General features: G+C 36.2%; 1 protein-coding gene across 1 annotated transcript; it reads left to right on the forward strand.

Annotated features, from left to right (window-relative positions):
• The first annotated feature begins 1,188 nt into the window (after positions 1-1,188).
• LOC131646438 (ribonuclease 1-like) lies at positions 1,189-2,204 on the forward strand. Its single transcript, XM_058916468.1, has 3 exons — positions 1,189-1,341; positions 1,430-1,585; positions 1,670-2,204. Exons 1-3 carry the CDS (start codon positions 1,234-1,236, stop codon positions 2,090-2,092), a joined length of 687 nt encoding a protein of 228 aa, XP_058772451.1. The 5' UTR covers positions 1,189-1,233; the 3' UTR covers positions 2,093-2,204.
• Positions 2,205-19,371: the final 17,167 nt, after the last annotated feature.

The raw sequence follows: 19,371 nt of genomic DNA on the forward strand, positions 1-19,371 counted from the left end.
TACCAACCTTCTCTGAAATTTGATAAGGTCCAATAAAACGAGGAGTGAGATTCTTCGACTTCAAGGCTCTCCCCACACCAGTCGTTGGCGTAACTCTCAAGAATACATGATCACCAGCTTGGAATTCCAAATCTTTCCTTGTCATGGTAACTCTTCTGCCTACTTTGCGAAGTCTTCATCTTCTCACGGATCATCTTAACCTTCTCGGTAGTTTCTCGAACAATCACAGGTCCAAGTACTACACTCTCACCCGATTCATGCCAACACAACAGAGTCCTACACCTCCGACCATACAACACTTCAAAAGGTGCCATACCAATACTCGAATGGTAACTGTTGTTGTATGTGAACTCTATCAATGGAAGATAAGTATCCCACGTATCCTACTCAAATAAAATATATATTAATAAGATATATATTAATTATTTAATTTATTTAAAAAATATTTTTTATAATAAAAATTAGAAGAATATTATTCAATTTATTATGATATTTTTTTTTAAAAATGATTTCTTTTTTAGAAGACAACCATAAATTAAACTTTTTATTGTGTTGTGTAATTTAAAATAATTAATTTTGTTTTAAATATATAAAAATTAAATTAATTAATTCCTTAATAAACTTAAAATGGGAAGTTTTATTTATATAGTAATAACATGAAAAAGTAATAGTATAAAAAGATTTCAATATATTGTAATCAAGACAATTTAGGTATGAGTTTGTTGTGAGGAGAATTTAAATAATTTAATTGGAAATATAGACAGTTGGCCAATTATTTTTACACAATTGACTAATTTTATTGAATAATTAGACAATGTAGAATTTCCTTATAATAATATATATATATATATATATATATATATATATATATATATATATATATATATATATATATATATATATATATATATATATGGAAAAATATTCTTACTCAAAAAATATATTATTATAACTTACTCACAATTAGACCATTAAATTTTTTCAATTTAATGGTCAAAAATAATAAATAATTATATCAATTTTACTTTAAAATTAATTTCACTTGAAAAGATAGTATAGAACTATAGATGAGCATATCCTGCTACGACGATACTCTGTAGTCTGCCCTCTGCACCTTTTGTTTACTAGGTTCAATTTTTTTCTTTAAATACATCATTAGTCCATTGAATCCATTGCAGTCATCACACTCATTAAAACGTCACTAACTCTTTTGAGAATTACATCAATCGAAAAATGAAGTCCAAAGGGTCAATTTTAATTAAGCTTCTCTTGCTTCTTCAATTATCAATTCCATGTCTTTCACAACAACAAGATTTTGATTTCTTCTACCTTGTTCAACAGGTAACATACCACTCATTTCAATCCTCATCAACCTGATTTTAGTTACTGTGTACATTTGAATTAGTAATATAGATTTTTGTATTTGCAGTGGCCAGGATCATTCTGCGACTCAAAGAAGAGTTGTTGCTATCCAACAACTGGAAAACCTGCTGCTGATTTTGGCATTCATGGTTTATGGCCTAATTACAAAGATGGCACATATCCATCTAACTGTGATCCCAATAGCCCTTTTGACGAATCTGAGGTATTTTTCATTCTTCACTGATTACATTTTTTATATCATGTTTTTATTTTCTAACTTGTTTTTGTGTGTATATGATTATTATAGATATCTGATCTCACAAGTAGTTTACAAAAGAACTGGCCCACACTTGCATGCCCAAGTGGTGACGGAATAGAGTTCTGGACACATGAGTGGGAGAAACACGGAACTTGCTCAGAATCAGTCCTTAAGCAACATGATTATTTTGAAACAACTCTCAACTTGAAACAAAAATCCAACCTCCTCGATGCTCTTACAAGTGCAGGAATACAAGCTGATGGAAATTCATACAGCTTGAGCAGTATCAAAGGAGCTATAGAAAAGGGAGTTGGGTTTACTCCATTCATTGAATGTAATGTGGATTCATCTGGTAACAGTCAGCTATACCAAGTTTACCTCTGTGTGGACACTTCTGGATCAAACTTCATTGATTGTCCTGTTTTCCCCCGTGGAAAGTGTGGATCTGAGATTGAGTTCCCAACCTTTTAAGTATCACTCTTACGATAATAATATATCTTCTTTGTTATTTACATGTATGCAATAATAGTGATATTTGGACTTAAACATGTCCTTGAAATTTTATCTTTACAAAGGAATTGATACTTCGGCTTCTACGTACCAATCTTCTTTAGTCCATCATAATGAGTTAAGTTTATTGGAAATTTAGTATAAAAGAATCTATGTTAAACAATATTAAAGAAATAAACCTAAGAATAGACAAAAAGCATGGATTTAAAGGATGATAGACCAAGATTACATTGCAAAACCTTTTTGATTCTTTTTAATTCAAATCAATACACACATAAGAATTTTCTTCTCTGTATATACGACATGACACCTTAAACAATTTTTGAACTATAAATTTTTTAATAGAGAAACGTAGAATAAGACTTAAATCAAAGATTAAACCATTGTTTGTCACGAGTAATCTCAATGATTAAAATGACAACCGTAAATTTTGCTTAAAGAGAGTTGGAGATAATCGAGATAAATAGCAAAATCTCTCATCAATGAGCTCTAAAATTTCTAGATTCACCGTTAGTGTTGCATATTAGAAGAGTATCTTGCATTACAAGGAATAGGACATTGCACCATAGATGTATATGTATAACCCTCATAGATGTGTATGTATGAAATTGATATGACATTGTAATAAACTAATTATCATGAATGCAAAAGTGCAATGAAGTTCAAAATCACATATCCATCATGGTATCATTCACCTAGTTGGCTCCTTCCACTTTCTAACTACGTAACTAATTTCAGATACGATCTCACCAATCCAAATGCACCTAACTGCTTCTTCCTTAAATTGACATGGATGTACTTCGCAAGTTGCTCAGGCTGCACCACTTGGAAGCTTGATCCAGAATTTATAGAGTTTTGTGATCATTGCATCTGAGTTGTCATCTTCCCACCAACTTGGACCGAAATTATCAATCAAGTTGCAGGAGATTAACTATATGTTATGGAATCAATAGGTGGAGGGTGACATTCTCGCTTAAAGAATGCATAAAGTGTACTGAACCCTCAAGTTCCACAAAAGTTCTTATTGTGTAAGATCAAGCTGAAGGCAAAGTTTCTGACGAGTATGAAGCATGGATAGTGCAACGATGATGCCATCTTCGTCTGGCTTCTCTCCACCATTTCAGAATCATTGTTACCTTGTGTCCTATCCTACAAACATGCGCTTAAAGTTGGGACAAGATCCACAAGTATTTCAATGTTCACATGAAAGCACGATTAGGCTACTTTATGCTAAACTGAAATCCATCAAAAAGGTAATTGCTCTATCATTGAATACGTTTTACATGGTAAAGCTATTGCCAATTTTTTAGTTGCAGTTGGAGTTTTTATTTCGGAGCAAAATCAATTTGATTAAGTTCTTGATGGACTTCTTGAGGAATATAATCTATTTGTCATGCAAGGTATGACACATCTGAGCCTCAATCACTCTATGATGTGGAAGCACTTCTCTATGTTCAGGAGGCTTAACTTGACAAGTTTTGACACAAATCAGCCGTGTCGTGTCTATCGATAAATATAGTGTATGCAAATCATCAAACATGTGATGTGCCTAAAAATGTTCCAAGAAATCGAGGTCGAGGACGCATGCTACGTGGTAGAGGTTATGGTAGAAGACGTGCCTCGTCTGAAATTAGACCTACCTATCAATATATGTGGAAAATATGGTTATGTTGTAGTTGATTATTGGCACAAGTTTGATGAGAGCTTTACACCTACACCATCTTAGTCGAAAGCACTCGAATTTTCAAATACTTCAACTAAGAAGCTTGGATCCTCAATATTTGATCCTCAAGCATGAACTATGATTGAAACTGCACGTCAATATTCTTTGCCTGCAAATCTTGAAAGGAAAGTTTGGTTTGTTAACTTAGGTGCTTCACATCATCTCACACCTAACTCTTTTATCTTATATACTAAGAAATTATATACAAGCCAAAGTCGACTTTGTGTGGCCAAGGGTTAGTCATTGACCATTAATTGTGTAGGTTCATCTTATGTATATGGACACTCTTGTCCTTCATACACTCTAACTCGTAATGTTATTCTTCATGTTCCTTACGTTACAAGAAACTTGTTATCAGTTTCAAAGTTCTTTAAAGATAACAAATTTGAGTTTATTGCTAACATATGCATTATCAAATCTTAGGTTTCTAAACTCACTCTACTTGAAGGCTTCCTTGATTCAAGTAGATTGTACTGCTTTCCATTGTTGATTATGAGGCCTTTAAGGACTTCTTCTCTAAATCACCAAAGCTTATTTCCCATTTGTAAAAATTTTAATTCCATTTCTTGTTCACTTGTTTCGGATGTAAATAAGCCTAACAATAGCCTCTTGTGGCATTATAGTCTAGGTCGTGCATATTTTCCAACCATTAAGTTGCCTATAAAACATTGTAATATTGCAATATCCGATAAACAAATCATATTGTCTAGGAAAAATCTTATATGATACACAAGAGAGGTTTCATAGCCCAGCAAGCCTGGGCACGCGCTCGGGCTCAACCCCCTACATTTTTTGTATTCCTTCTAATCTAATAGCCGATTTTTAGATAAAATCAAGGGTAAAAATAGTAAAAGCAGGGTTTGAAAACTAAAACAGATGTATAACCAATAGCCCAGTGTCATACCCCAATTTTGACCTAAGATACCACCTCATATCATTTTGCATATGCATCATTTGCATCTCTAACAAATTGCATAGCTTGTGTTTGCTACTTGTGCTCAGCAGGGTTTAATCAATAAATCACTCATCAGTACTGGTAACAACCAATTAGGTTTTTGTTCTCCCTTCATTTCAAAAGGACTATCTTCATCAACAGTCACCATCTGGTCCTCAAAGTTTCATTTCAACAAGCTCAAAAGTTATGAATCAACCAGATTAGGGTTTTGACTGAAGACAGTATACTCCTGACTTTTGCTCAGGATTTGACCTAATGACTTGGGACATGACCTCAGGACCCCAAGTACATCATTTTGACCTAATCTATTGACTCAAGACATCTCCTACACAAGGATTGATCAACAGTGGAATTTCAAATCATCAGATTAGGGTTTTGAGCTATCAGGGACTAAAATCAGGGATCACATTTGGGAAACCCTAAAAAGCTCCAGGGAATCACTCAAAGGTTTCAATCATCTTCAAATAATCCCTATGACAATATCCAATGGAAATTGCATCTCAATTCAAGATCCACAGTAATCAATTTCATCAGGTCGACAATTAGGGTTTTTGACCTAATTCACCTGAACCACTGACTTTTTAATCAGAACATGGTACCACAACTCAAGCTATGATTAAATATCCTCTAATACCTCAATATTATCCATTCATACCATTCATTTGGTGAGGATAGCCTGGTTCATTTGAAATCTCCAGAAATGCGATTCGTCTGAAAAAGTCAATTATGCAAGATCACCATTGACTTTTGGGGAATTTTGGTCAACCATGACTTTTGAAGTTTTGAATCATCAATATATGATATATGAAGTCATTTGATCAAGAAAAATCAAGAAAATCAATCAAGAATCAAAAAGTCAAAAGTTTGACTTTCATACTTAGAAAATTTTCTAAGTGTTTTTCAATGGTTTTTTCCAAATTTTGGAAGGGAATAACTCAAAATTTCACCTACAAACTGAAAAAAACTTCCAACATGAAAGTTGTAGATTTTGATCCAATGAACAACTTTGTCACAAATAATTATTTTCCAAAAGATCAACCATTTAAGAGATATGGAGCTTCAAAGTTGGTATCTTTTGAAAAATGCACTTAAAATCTCATTTTCTTCAAAGTTCATGGATCTTTTTCACCCATTTCCTTAAAGGTCTTGAAGAAACTTTCAACTAGGGTTTTGAAGTACATAACATGAGCTTTCCAAAATGTCCAAGAGCATGAAAAAATATGGAGTGTAGCTATGGCTTTGAATTACTCCATTAGTGACCATTTCACTTGAAATTTCAAGTCATTTTTGCCAAAGTTATGTACTATATGACCTATAATGCAAACAATGATGCATCAAAGCAATAATTGAAAGATATTTTCTGATTTGAAGATCATAATGGAAGAGGATAGGAAGCTTGGAAGAATAACCATGGTTAAGTTACTTTAACCATTTTGCATTAAATGTAAAAGATTCCATTTTATCTCTTAAGCCAAATCATCACTCCTTGATCAACTTGCAAAGGTATGAGTTCAGAACTCTTGGCCTATAAATAGAGGTTCAAATCACTCTTCAAATCACACCAAAACCTCATAATCATAGGTTTTCTCTCTTCTTTCTTAAGTTCCAAGTTTCATAAGTTTCAAAGAGGAAGAATTGCAATTTCCATCTCTTGCAATTTCTGAGCAAAGTGTTGCTTCTAACACTTCCTAAACATCATATGGAAGTTGTTTGATCCACTCACATACCCTAAAAACACCTAAATCTCAGAACCACTACTTCACTTCCCAAATATGCATATCACTAGCCTTATCATGCCAATTTTCATTCAAGCTCATTTCTGTCCAAGTTAATCATCCAAACACATCCCATATACCATATATGAACTATCCCAATCATCATCCCTGACCTGTAACTCCAAAATCACCAAGCTTGATCCTCACTTGAGCCCTACTGCAGATCGGGTATCACCAATTGATTCAGAGGTTTTCAGTTCATTCCAATCATCCAAATATGTTCCATAAGGTCCATTGAAGCTGTCCAGATCAAGAAACAACATTTGGAACCTCTCATTTGCAGAATTCGATTCTCAGTTTTGGCATTTTTAAGGTAAGCTCTCTTGAACTTCAAACTCCATCATTCATGCATCATAAATGAAAAACTGGTTTACCATCATGTTTCTGCATACATATGGATCATTAACCCTCAATCAATTGCATCATAACTTGCATATACACGATTTCAGATTGAATCATAGAATTAGGGTTCTTCACGATTTCCAGAAAATTGATGATCTTAGAGTGAAAATAAATGAAATTAAATGGTACCATCATGTTCCTTGTGAAAAATCGAGCAAGATAGGCTATTCACTTGATCCAAACAATTCAGTTTTCAGAATTTTCAAATTCAAATTGGAGTTGTGTTCTTGGCGCCAGATTTTGAAACTGAAATTAGAAATTGATTCAAAAATATAATTAATTTGTTGCAAGGCTTAAACAGACCACGCGCGTGGTCTAGTTGGTCATGTTTTTGAATGGTAAACACAAGGGCGTGGGTTCAAGTCCTTTAGAAGACAAAACCTAATTTTTTATCACTATTTTTCTCTATTTTCTTTACAACTTCAATCAATTATTTAACCAATCAAATCAATTCATTTTTTCTTCATTTTTTACACACTTCTCATTTAATATATATATTTTATGAATATAAAAAAATCACAAAAAAAATATTTATTTGACACTTTTTTTATTAGGGTTAAAATGACTTATTTTTAAGTGTTTCTAATACTTTAATAGTTTTTTTCACTTGATTTTCAAACTTAATCACTTGTAAATATTTTTTGTGATCAAAACCTAATCATTTAGGTCTTAGTTAAACATAAGATTTGTCTTTGTTTAAATTAAGTTGATTTCTTTCAAATTTCAAACCGTTTTAAAACAAACGATCACAGTCTTTCAAAACAAAACTTTCAAACTGTTTTCAAAACGATAAACATCGCGCTTTTAACAAATCATACAACCATGTTTTATAAAATAAAACAAGGGGCCTCCACATAGGTATAAGTCCCATTCCTGTTCATGAAATTAGGTATTTCATTGTACACACACCTTTTTGTATATATCTCGTTCAATTTGTTTTTTTTACTTCGAACAACAAATCAAAAAATGAAGGTTTTCTTTAAATCTTCCCAAAAATACCATGGGCCTCCATGTAGGTATAAGTCCCGAGCCCTTTTGTAAATACTTGTTTACATAGCCTTTGAATAAACTCAATGGGCCTCTCCCCGAGTATAAGTCCCGAGGTTGGTTAGATCTAATCTCCTCTCTTTCAGAAATTTGAATCCAAATGTGCAAGCAAATCCGCTGCCCAATCATGGAGGGCATGTTGTAAACATGGCGTATGGATGTCCTGGTCCATATCGAGTCTATAATATCAACTTCTCAAGAGCAGATTTGGTACAAATGCACGCTACTCTCTGTAAAGGGGCGAATTTTCGCCAGCATCACTACGGTTCATGTAGCATATGTTGTGTAGATCCTCATGGATGTTCTATTGTGAGAAGAGATCTGCAAGTCTTGCTAGATAATGGTACTATTCAGATCTACAGAAATAGGAATGAAGATGAAGTTAACATGATAGGATGTTATCCGCATGAGCTTTTAGTCTCAGATATCAACTCGGAAATGCCTAAAGTTAACGTCATCGTTCCTCATTTCAACATGCCCGAGCGCATAGAAGTTACCTACAACAAGCCAAAGGTTCCTATTGCTCCTTTGATCATTTGTCTACCTGGACCTGTTCCCTATGACTCTGAGAAGGCAGTTCCATACAACTGCATTGCAACAATGATAAAGAATGGACAAGAAGTTCCTTTACCTACTCTTTCATCTGTCGTGAATATCGCCGATGTGAGTCGAGTAACAAGAAGTGGACGTGTGTATACTCCACTACCTTCAAAGCAGCCTGTTGCTCCTGCAACCGGGCAAAATCCTGTTGATACACCGGTGGGGAATCCTGTGGAAATTCCTGTCAGTAATACAAGCACTGATGTTGGCCAATCCAGTGGAACCAATGTCAATCCTGACTTTGATGAAATTTTGAAGCTTATCAAAAGAAGTGAATACAAGATTGTGGATCAGCTTATGCAGACTCCTTCAAAAATCTCAATACTTTCATTGCTTTTAAACTCTGAAGCACACAGGGAAGCCCTGATGAGAGTCTTGGATCAAGCTTTTGTAGATCATGATGTGACTGTTGATCACTTTGATGGGATAATAGCTAACATAACAGCTTGCAACAATTTAAGCTTCTGTGATGAAGAACTCCCCGAGGAGGGCAGAAATCACAACCTTGCTCTACACATTTCTATGAATTGTCAGTCAGATTCTTTGTCTAATGTATTGGTGGACACCGGATCTTCCTTGAATGTGATGCCAAAGACGACTCTTGCTCGTTTATCTTACTAAGGAATGCCTATGAAGTTCAGTGGTGTAGTAGTCAAAGCATTTGATGGATCGCGAAAATCTGTTATCGGCGAAGTCAACCTTCCCATGACAATTGGTCCACATACATTTCAAATCACCTTCCAGGTAATGGACATTCAAGCTGCTTATAGCTGTCTGTTAGGACGACCATGGATCCACGAAGCAGGGGCAGTGACTTCTACGCTCCATCAAAAGTTAAAATTTGTAACAAATGGAAAATTGGTAACAATAAGTGGGGAACAAGCCTTAATGGTGAGTCATTTATCCAATTTCTCTTTCATTGGTGCTGATGATGTGGAAGGAACTCAGTTCCAAGGTCTCTCTTTAGAAGACGAATCTTCCAAAAAGAAAGCATCGATCTCTTCTTACCAAGAGGCAGTAAAAGTAGTGAAAGATGGAACCACCACTGGCTGGGGGCAAGTTGTGATCCCGACCAAGAATGAAACTAGAGCAGGACTCGGATGTTCACCAACGTTCTCAAACTGCACCAAGAAGGATGAAACCCTTCGTCTGATCAAAGAAACGTTCCATAGTGGAGGGTTCCTTAACCCAATTCCTCAAGACGTTAATGTCCTTATTGAAGAATGCATCGAAGAAGGTCTCTCTGATACTGAAGAAGAATGGAAATGTTATTTTAATGACTCGGGATACATATCTCAGGAAGAACCATATCCTCCTTCAGAGAAAACAAGTGCTAACAAAACTGAGCCTGTTCCTGCAGAAATCTGGGACACCTTGGGACAACCAAGTGGAAAATTTGATTATATGGTGAAATATACTGCACCTGAAAGTTCAAAGATTGCGATTGAAGACATCCAACCAACTGGATGGGGAGATCCCTTTGAATATAATAGTCAACCAGAAGAGGCTTACCAATACTCTCAATTTTCTCAACAGCCTAAAATTACTGAAGATTTCAGCTTCAACGCATCTACCAAGATTTATAATCCTGAAGATGGTTATTATCACATAAATGCCATTTTTGAAGATGAAGGGGAAGATGGCCCCGCAGTTGACTCGGAAAGTGTCTCTGACAATGAGTCTCTTCATCCTGAGGATCGGGAAATACATCCTGAAAATTCTGAAGATTGTGACTCATCTTATGCTCTTCAAGAAGTAGAAGAAGACCGTTTCAACTCTACAAAGAACAAGGGTGACAAAACAGGACCTTCAAATCCTACTCGACCAGCGGTCAATGTCAATACTGAAGATAATTCTGAGGAGAATTTTCCTGAATACATAATACACAGAGGAGTTCGTTGCTACTGGAAAGCTGTTGACGTTCCGAATGTTGTTCGCCGCTCAAAGTAATCACCTCGCTGTTATTTTGACCTCCTGCCTGGCCCAAAGCAGAGAGATGTTTTATAGGGCTTTGCTTTTAAATGTTCCGCCCAAATAACTTTGTGTATAGGGCTTTGTTTTAAAAGTTTCCCTCTTTGTCCTGCCCAAGACAAATGAGTTTGTGTTTAGGGCTTTGTTTCAAAAATGAATCATAAATAAAGTGTCATTTTGAATTCCCTACACTATGTGTTTTATTTTTTGCTTTTTTCTGGAAATGGTAATCCTAAAAAACCAAAAAAAAAAACTTTTTCAATGGTCTGCATACACTATTGCATTCATAGTTTTTTCTGAAATAAGCATAAATCATATGTGCAGATTAACTATTAATAAACCCATTGAATGCAATAACCCTATGCCCTCTCCCAACTTTGAGTTTCCTGTGTTCGAAGCCGAAGAAGAGGAAGAAGAGGAGATCCCGGACGAGATCTCCTGATTACTTAAGCACGAGGAAAGAGCCATTCTGCCTCACAAAGAGCCTTTAGAAAAGATCAACTTGGGTTCTGAAGAAGACAAAAAAGAAGTGACCATTGGATCGCTGCTTGATGCTGATATCAAGAGTAAGTTGATAGACCTTCTCAAAGAATATGTTGACGTGTTTGCCTGGTCCTACCAAGACATGCCTGGGTTGGATACCAATATTGTTCAGCATTACTTGCCATTGAAGCCAGAATGTCCGCCAGTTAAGCAGAAATTGCGATAGACTCACCCTGATATGGCTAACAAGATCAAAACAGAAGTTCAAAAGCAACTCGACGCAGGTTTTCTTGTCACCTCTGAGTATCCTCAATGGTTGGCCAACATAGTGCCAGTTCCGAAGAAAGATGGAAAAGTCAGGATGTGTGTTGATTACCGTGATTTGAACAAGGCCAGTCCAAAAGATGACTTTCCATTACCACATATCGACATTCTGGTTGATAACACCGCTAAGTTCAACGTCTTTTCCTTCATGGACGGGTTCTCCGGTTATAATCAGATCAAGATGGCTCTTGAAGACATGGAGAAGACATCTTTCATCACCCCATGGGGTACCTTTTGCTATAAAGTGATGCCGTTTGGATTAAAGAATGCAGGCGCAACTTACCAAAGGACGATGACTACTCTCTTTCATGACATGATGCATAAAGAAATTGAAGTTTATGTGGACGACATGATAGCCAAGTCCAGCATAGAAGAAGAACATAGTGAATACCTTTTGAAGTTGTTTCAACGACTAAGGAAATATCAGCTTCGCTTGAATCCTAACAAATGTACTTTTGGGGTTAGATCTGGAAAACTCTTGGGTTTCATTGTCAGCCAAAGAGGAATTGAAGTAGATCCCGACAAAGTCAGAGCTATTCAAGAGATGCCTGCACCAAAAACCGAAAAGCAAGTAAGAGGATTTCTCGGACGATTGAACTATATCTCCAGATTCATCTCTCAAATGACTGCTACTTGTGGGCCAATTTTCAAGCTTCTCTGCAAAGATCAAGGGGTTGTATGGACTGAAGATTGCCAAAAAGCGTTCGACAGTATCAAGGAATACCTGTTAGAACCACCAATATTGATTCCTCCAGTTGAAGGAAGACCACTAATCATGTACCTTACCGTGTCTGAAGAATCCATGGGTTGTATGCTTGGACAACAAGATGAAACCGGTAAGAAGGAGCATGCCATCTATTACCTGAGTAAGAAATTCACAGATTGTGAGTCTCGTTACTCAATGCTCGAAAAAACATGTTGTGCTTTGGCTTGGGCTTCAAAACGTCTCCGCCAGTACATGATCAACAATACTACTTGGTTAATCTCCAAAATGGATCCGATCAAGTATGTCTTTGAAAAGCCTGCATTAACAGGAAGGATTGCCCGATGGAAAATGCTGTTATCTGAGTATGACATTGAGTATCGTGCTCAAAAAGCGGTCAAAGGAAGCATTCTCGCTGATCACTTGGCGCATCAACCAATTAATGAATATCAATCTCTCAAGTTTGACTTTCCTGACGAAGATGTCATGTACTTGAAGATGAAAGATTGTGACGAACCATTACCTGAAGAAGGTCCTGATCCTGGATCAAGATGGGGCCTAATTTTTGATGGAGCAGTAAACGCTTTTGGAAATGGAATTAGGGCAATCATCATCACTCCCAAGGGTACTCATATCCCGTTCTCTACCAGATTGCTATTTGATTGTACCAACAACATTGCAGAATATGAAGCTTGTATCATGGGTCTCGAAGAAGCCATTGACTTAAGGATCAAGATCCTAGACATATATGGAGATTCAGCCCTCGTGATCAACCAAATCAAAGACAAGTGGGAAACTTACCACCTTGGTTTGATTCCTTACAGAGATTATGCAAGACGTTTGTTGACTTTCTTCAACAAGGTTGAATTGCATCATATACCTCGAGATCAGAATCGAATGGCCGACGCCTTGGCTACTCTATCTTCCATGTTCAAATTCAATCATTGGAACGATATGCCTACAGTCAGAATTACGCGCCTTGAAAGGCCCGCCTATGTGTTTGCAACCGAAGCAGTCATCGATGATAAACCGTGGTTTCACGACATCAAACGCTTCCTTCAAACTCAAGAGTACCCACTTGGGGCATCAAACAAAGATAAGAAAACTCTAAGGAGGCTTTCTAGCAGTTTCTTCCTGAACGGAGATGTGATATACAAAAGAAACATCGACATGGTTTTGCTCAGATGCGTGGATAGACACGAAGCAGACATGTTAATGCATGAAGTGCATGAAGGGTCCTTTGGAACCCATTCAAATGGGCATTCAATGTCCAAGAAAATCTTAAGAGCAGGATACTATTGGTTGACAATGGAATCTGATTGTTGTAAACACGTGAAGAGATGTCACAAGTGCCAGATCTACGTAGATAAGATCCATGTGCCACCGACTCTACTTAACGTTCTCTCATCTCCATGGCCTTTCTCCATGTGGGGTATCGACATGATCGGAATGATCGAACCGAAAGCTTCAAACGGTCATCGTTTCATCTTAGTGGCAATTGATTACTTCACCAAATGGGTCGAAGCAGCATCTTACGCCAATGTTACAAGACAAGTGGTTGTGAGGTTTATCAAGAATAACATCATTTGCCGATATGGTGTTCCCAGCAAGATCATTACTAACAATGGTTCGAACTTGAATAACAAAATGATGAAAGAACTGTGTGAGGAATTCAAGATTGAGCATCATAACTCTTCTCCTTACAGACCAAAAATGAACGACGCTGTCGAAGCCGCCAACAAGAACATTAAGAAGATTGTCCAGAAAATGGTCGTCACTTACAAAGACTGGCACGAAATGCTGCCATTTGCTTTACATGGGTACCGTACTTCAGTGCGTACTTCAACAGGGGCAACCCCTTTCTCTCTAGTATACGGTATGGAAGCTGTGCTCCCCGTAGAAGTTGAAATCCCATCAATGAGAGTCCTCATGGAGACTAAGTTATCAAAGGCTGAATGGTGTCAAAGCAGATACGATCAGTTGAACTTAATCGAAGAAAAACGTATGACTGCTCTATGCCATGGACAGTTGTACCAAGCAAGGATGAAACAAGCCTTCAACAAAAAGGTTCGACCTCGTGAATTTCAAGAAGGCGACCTCGTGCTTAAAAAGATCTTGTCTTTTCAACCAGATTCTAGGGGCAAATGGTCTCCTAATTACGAAGGCCCGTATGTTGTCAAAAGAACATTTTCTGGCGGCGCCATGACTCTTGCAACCATGGATGGTGATGAACTCCCACATCCTGTGAATGCTGATGCAGTCAAGAAATACTTTGTCTAAAAAATACAAAAGAACAGCTCGGTAAGTTGAAAACCCGCAAAGGGCGACTTAGGCAAAAAGGAGCGTCTCGGTGGACTGAAAACCCGAAAGGGCGGTCCAGGCAAAAATTAGAGACAATAAACAAAAAAAAATTCATCCTGGTAGATTGAAAACCTGAAAGGGCAATCTAGGCAAAAATTAAGGATTTATGACAAAGTAACTGCATCAGTCCATACTTCGTCACCTGAAGAGTCTTTTTCATCAAAGGATCTTCGATCAAATCATCGCCAATCTGAAGCGACAAGCACAGTTGGAACTCAAAGTTGTTAGGGGGAATAGTGGTTATTGCTTTCAATGTAGCCTTTTCCGCATAATTACCATTTCCAACTTTTGTAAATACTCTATGGAATCACGCCTTTAGCTGGTTACCATCCTATTAAATAAATTTGAGTCTTTTGCCCATTTGTTTGCAATTCTTGATTTCTTCTAGCTTGCAAAATGACGCTTTAATTGTGTTATTCACTTTTGGAAAAAAAGAAAAAGAAAAAAAAAGTTTTAAATGAATTTGCTTTTCTTTTTCAAAATAAAAGCGAAACTTTCCTTTGAGTGGTGAACAGCCGAAGGAACATCAACAGCTATCTCCATAGGATGAATCAAAGATTATGATAGGAAAAGCTCTTCTATCCCCAGTGAAGAAGGTCTTTTATCCCTAGTGAAGAAGATTTTTTATCTCCAGTGAAGAAGTTCTTCCATCTCAATAAGAAAAGATGCTTATCTTCCCCGGAGAAGTCTAAAGCACGCAACATCATTCATCACCTGTGTTATCTACACCGTGTTGAAGAACATTTGCCAAGTATCTGGTTGTATTGCGACGTTGGTCCGTCTCTAGTATATACTTCTTTGTCTGTCAGTATCGTCAACATGCATGCGACATTCATGACATTCATCATTCATACATATTTGCATCATTTATGAATTCTTGCATTTTTCAATGTTTGCTTTGAAATCACTTGTTTAGGATATATCTATCCTCAAAAAAAAAAAAAAAAAAAAAAAAAAAAGAAAAGAAAAAGAAACAAGTATGGGTGTGTCATCTCTCCAAGTAGGTTGTCACCCATAAGCAAAAAGAACATATTCTTTCTCCAGTTCCCCACTGAGATCATCCCTCGTGGAAGAAGGTTGCTTTAGTTTCTCCTCTCAAAACGAAGGAGAAAATCCCCAGTTGAGTTCATCCCTCATTGGGTACAGAGTCTTGTTTGGCTGTTTCTTTCCAATTCATTCTTGGTTAGAACCTTGTCTTTACCAAAGATTCAAGTTCCGATTCCTCAAACAGAGTCGTGAAAAATAGAACCATAAGCAATAGCCTCATCATCTGAGCAGCTTATGTCTCTTTCAAAAGATTTTTCCTCTTTAGGAAACCAATCGTGAAGACCATGTGACAATCAGGGCCTTATTACTGTTCATAAGGCTGAATAACTAGTAATTTCCCTAGCTAAGTCTCTAGAATCATTTTATCACTTGGCTGATAATTGATCATGTCTTCAAAACCACTATCACGAGGCTGGTAGTCGGTAACTTTTTGTTCTGGTTATATTATTTAACATGTCTATCACCATGCTGATAGTCGGTAATATTAACCGAACCTTTGAAACCCTTTTTACCATGTCAAGTCTATCACCATGCTGATAGTCGGTAACACAGTTTCATACCTTTCACCTTCGCATTATTAAACAAGTCTATCCCTGTGCTGATAGTCGATAATGTCGATAGGTAAGCTTTTCTTACAAAGCTATCATTCCCTGGTGAAGCATACACTTGTTTTCCCAAAAAAACGGGTTCTCTTTCTAAAACGGATTGAGGCATCTTTCCCAATCTCTTTTCCCCAGCGGAGTCAGTTCTTGATATTCCCTCGGTAAAGATATCCTTGCATCATTCACAATTTTGGTATCTTAGGTCCAAAATTTGCGTCTTCTGATATTTAAGTCTCTTCCACCCTATCAAAATGAAGATTTTCAATCTTCATATCTCAGGTTGAAGAAACTTAAATAGGGGCATCTGTCATACCCCAATTTTTGACCTAAGATACCACCTCATATCATTTTGCATATGCATCATTTGCATCTCTAACAAATTGCATAGCTTGTGTTTGCTACTTGTGCTCAGCAGGGTTTAATCAAGAAATCACTCATCAGTACTGGTAACAACCAATTAGGGTTTTGTTCTCCCTTCATTTCAAAAGAACTATCTTCATCAACAGTCACCATCTGGTCCTCAAAGTTTCATTTCAACAAGCTCAAAAGCTATGAATCAACCAGATTAGGGTTTTGACTGAAGACAATATACTCCTGACTTTTGCTCAGGATTTGACCTAATGACTTGGGACATGACCTCAGGACCCCAAGTACATCATTTTGACCTAATCTATTGACTCAAGACATCTCCTACACAAGGATTGATCAACAGTGGAATTTCAAATCATCAGATTAGGGTTTTGAGCTATCAGGGACTAAAATCAGGGATCACATTTGGGAAACCCTAAAAAGCTCCAGGGAATCACTCAAAGGTTTCAATCATCTTCAAATAATCCCTATGACAATATCCAATGGAAATTGCATCTCAATTCAAGATCCACAGTCATCAATTTCATCAGGTCGACAATTAGGGTTTTTGACCTAATTCACCTGAACCACTGACTTTTTAATCAGAACATGGTACCACAACTCAAGCTATGATTAAATATCCTCTAATACCTCAATATTATCCATTCATACCATTCATTTGGTGAGGATAGCCTGGTTCATTTGAAATCTCCAGAAATGCGATTCGTTTGAAAAAGTCAATTATGCAAGATCACCATTGACTTTTGGGGAATTTTGGTCAACCATGACTTTTGAAGTTTTGAATCATCAATATATGATATATGAAGTCATTTGATCAAGAAAAATCAAGAAAATCAATCAAGAATCAAAAAGTCAAAAGTTTGACTTTCATACTTAGAAAATTTTCTAAGTGTTTTTCAATGGTTTTTTCCAAACTTTGGAAGGGAATAACTCAAAATTTCACCTACAAACTGAAAAAAACTTCCAACATGAAAGTTGTAGATTTTGATCCAATGAACAACTTTGTCACAAATAATGATTTTCCAAAAGATCAACCATTTAAGAGATATGGAGCTTCAAAGTTGGTATCTTTTGAAAAATGCACTTAAAATCTCATTTTCTTCAAAGTTCATGGATCTTTTTCACCCATTTCCTTAAAGGTCTTGAAGAAACTTTCAACTAGGGTTTTGAAGTACATAACATGAACTTTCCAAAATGTCCAAGAGCATGAAAAAATATGGAGTGTAGCTATGGCTTTGAATTTCTCCATTAGTGACCATTTCACTTGAAATTTCAAGTCATTTTTGCCAAAGTTATGTACTATATGACCTATAATGCAAACAATGATGCATCAAAGCAATAATTGAAAGATATTTTCTGATTTGAAGATCATAATGGAAGAGGATAGGAAGCTTGGAAGAATAACCATGGTTAAGTTACTTTAACCATTTTGCAATAAATGTAAAAGATTCCATTTTATCTCTTAAGCCAAATCATCACTCCTTGATCAACTTGCAAAGATCTGAGTTCAGAACTCTTGGCCTATAAATAGAGGTTCAAATCACTCTTCAAATCACACCAAAACTTCATAATCATAGGTTTTCTCTCTTCTTTCTTAGGTTGCAAGTTTCATAAGTTTCAAAGAGGAAGAATTGCAATTTCCATCTCTTGCAATTTCTGAGCAAAGTGTTGCTTCTAACACTTCCTAAACATCACATGGAAGTTGTTTGATCCACTCACATACCCCAAAAACACCTAAATCTCAGAATCACTACTTCACTTCCCAAATATGCATATCACTAGCCTTATCATGCCAATTTTCATTCAAGCTCATTTCTGTCCAAGTTAATCATCCAAACACATCCCATATACCATATATGAACTATCCCAATCATCATCCCTGACCTGTAACTCCAAAATCACCAAGCTTGATCCTCACTTGAGCCCTACTGCAGATCGGGTATCACCAATTGATTCAGAGGTTTTCAGTTCATTCCAATCATCCAAATATGTTCCATAAGGTCCATTGAAGCTGTCCAGATCAAGAAACAACATTTGGAACCTCTCATTTGCAGAATTCGATTCTCAGTTTTGGCATTTTTAAGGTAAGCTCTCTTGAACTTCAAACTCCATCATTCATGCATCATAAATGAAAAACTGGTTTACCATCATGTTTCTGCATACATATGGATCATTAACCCTCAATCAATTGCATCATAACTTGCACATACACGATTTCAGATTGAATCATAGAATTAGGGTTCTTCACGATTTCCAGAAAATTGATGATCTTAGAGTGAAAATAAATGAAATTAAATGGTACCATCATGTTCCTTGTGAAAAATCGCGCAAGATAGGCTATTCACTTGATCCAAACAATTCAGTTTTCAGAATTTTCAAATTCAAATTGGAGTTGTGTTCTTGGCGCCAGATTTTGAAACTGAAATTAGAAATTGATTCAAAAATATAATTAATTCGTTGCAAGTCTTAAACAGACCACGCGCGTGGTCTAGTTGGTTATGTTTTTGAATGGTAAACACAAGGGCGTGGGTTCAAGTCCTTTAGAAGACAAAACCTTATTTTTTATCACTATTTTTCTCTATTTTCTTTACAACTTCAATCAATTATTTAACCAATCAAATCAATTCATTTTTTCTTCATTTTTTACACACTTCTCATTTAATATATATATTTTATGAATATCAAAAAAAATCACAAAAAAAATATTTATTTGACACTTTTTTTATTAGGGTTAAAATGACTTATTTTTAAGTGTTTCTAATACTTTAATAGTTTTTTTCACTTGATTTTCAAACTTAATCACTTGTAAATATTTTTTGTGATCAAAACCTAATCATTTAGGTCTTAGTTAAACATAAGATTTGTCTTTGTTTAAATT

Source organism: Vicia villosa, linkage group LG2 (assembly GCF_029867415.1).
Source record: "Vicia villosa cultivar HV-30 ecotype Madison, WI linkage group LG2, Vvil1.0, whole genome shotgun sequence".
NCBI classification, from domain to species: domain Eukaryota; kingdom Viridiplantae; phylum Streptophyta; class Magnoliopsida; order Fabales; family Fabaceae; genus Vicia; species Vicia villosa.

What these genes read in the sequence shown, in the direction of transcription:
- LOC131646438 (XM_058916468.1), top strand. Translation starts at nt 1,234, where the DNA reads ATGAAGTCCAAAGGGTCAATTTTAATTAAGCTTCTCTTGCTTCTTCAA. An exon ending in TCTTCTACCTTGTTCAACAG is followed by an intron (nt 1,342 to 1,429) that starts GTAACATACCAC and finishes TTGTATTTGCAG; the next exon opens with TGGCCAGGATCATTCTGCGA. An exon ending in GCCCTTTTGACGAATCTGAG is followed by an intron (nt 1,586 to 1,669) that starts GTATTTTTCATT and finishes TGATTATTATAG; the next exon opens with ATATCTGATCTCACAAGTAG.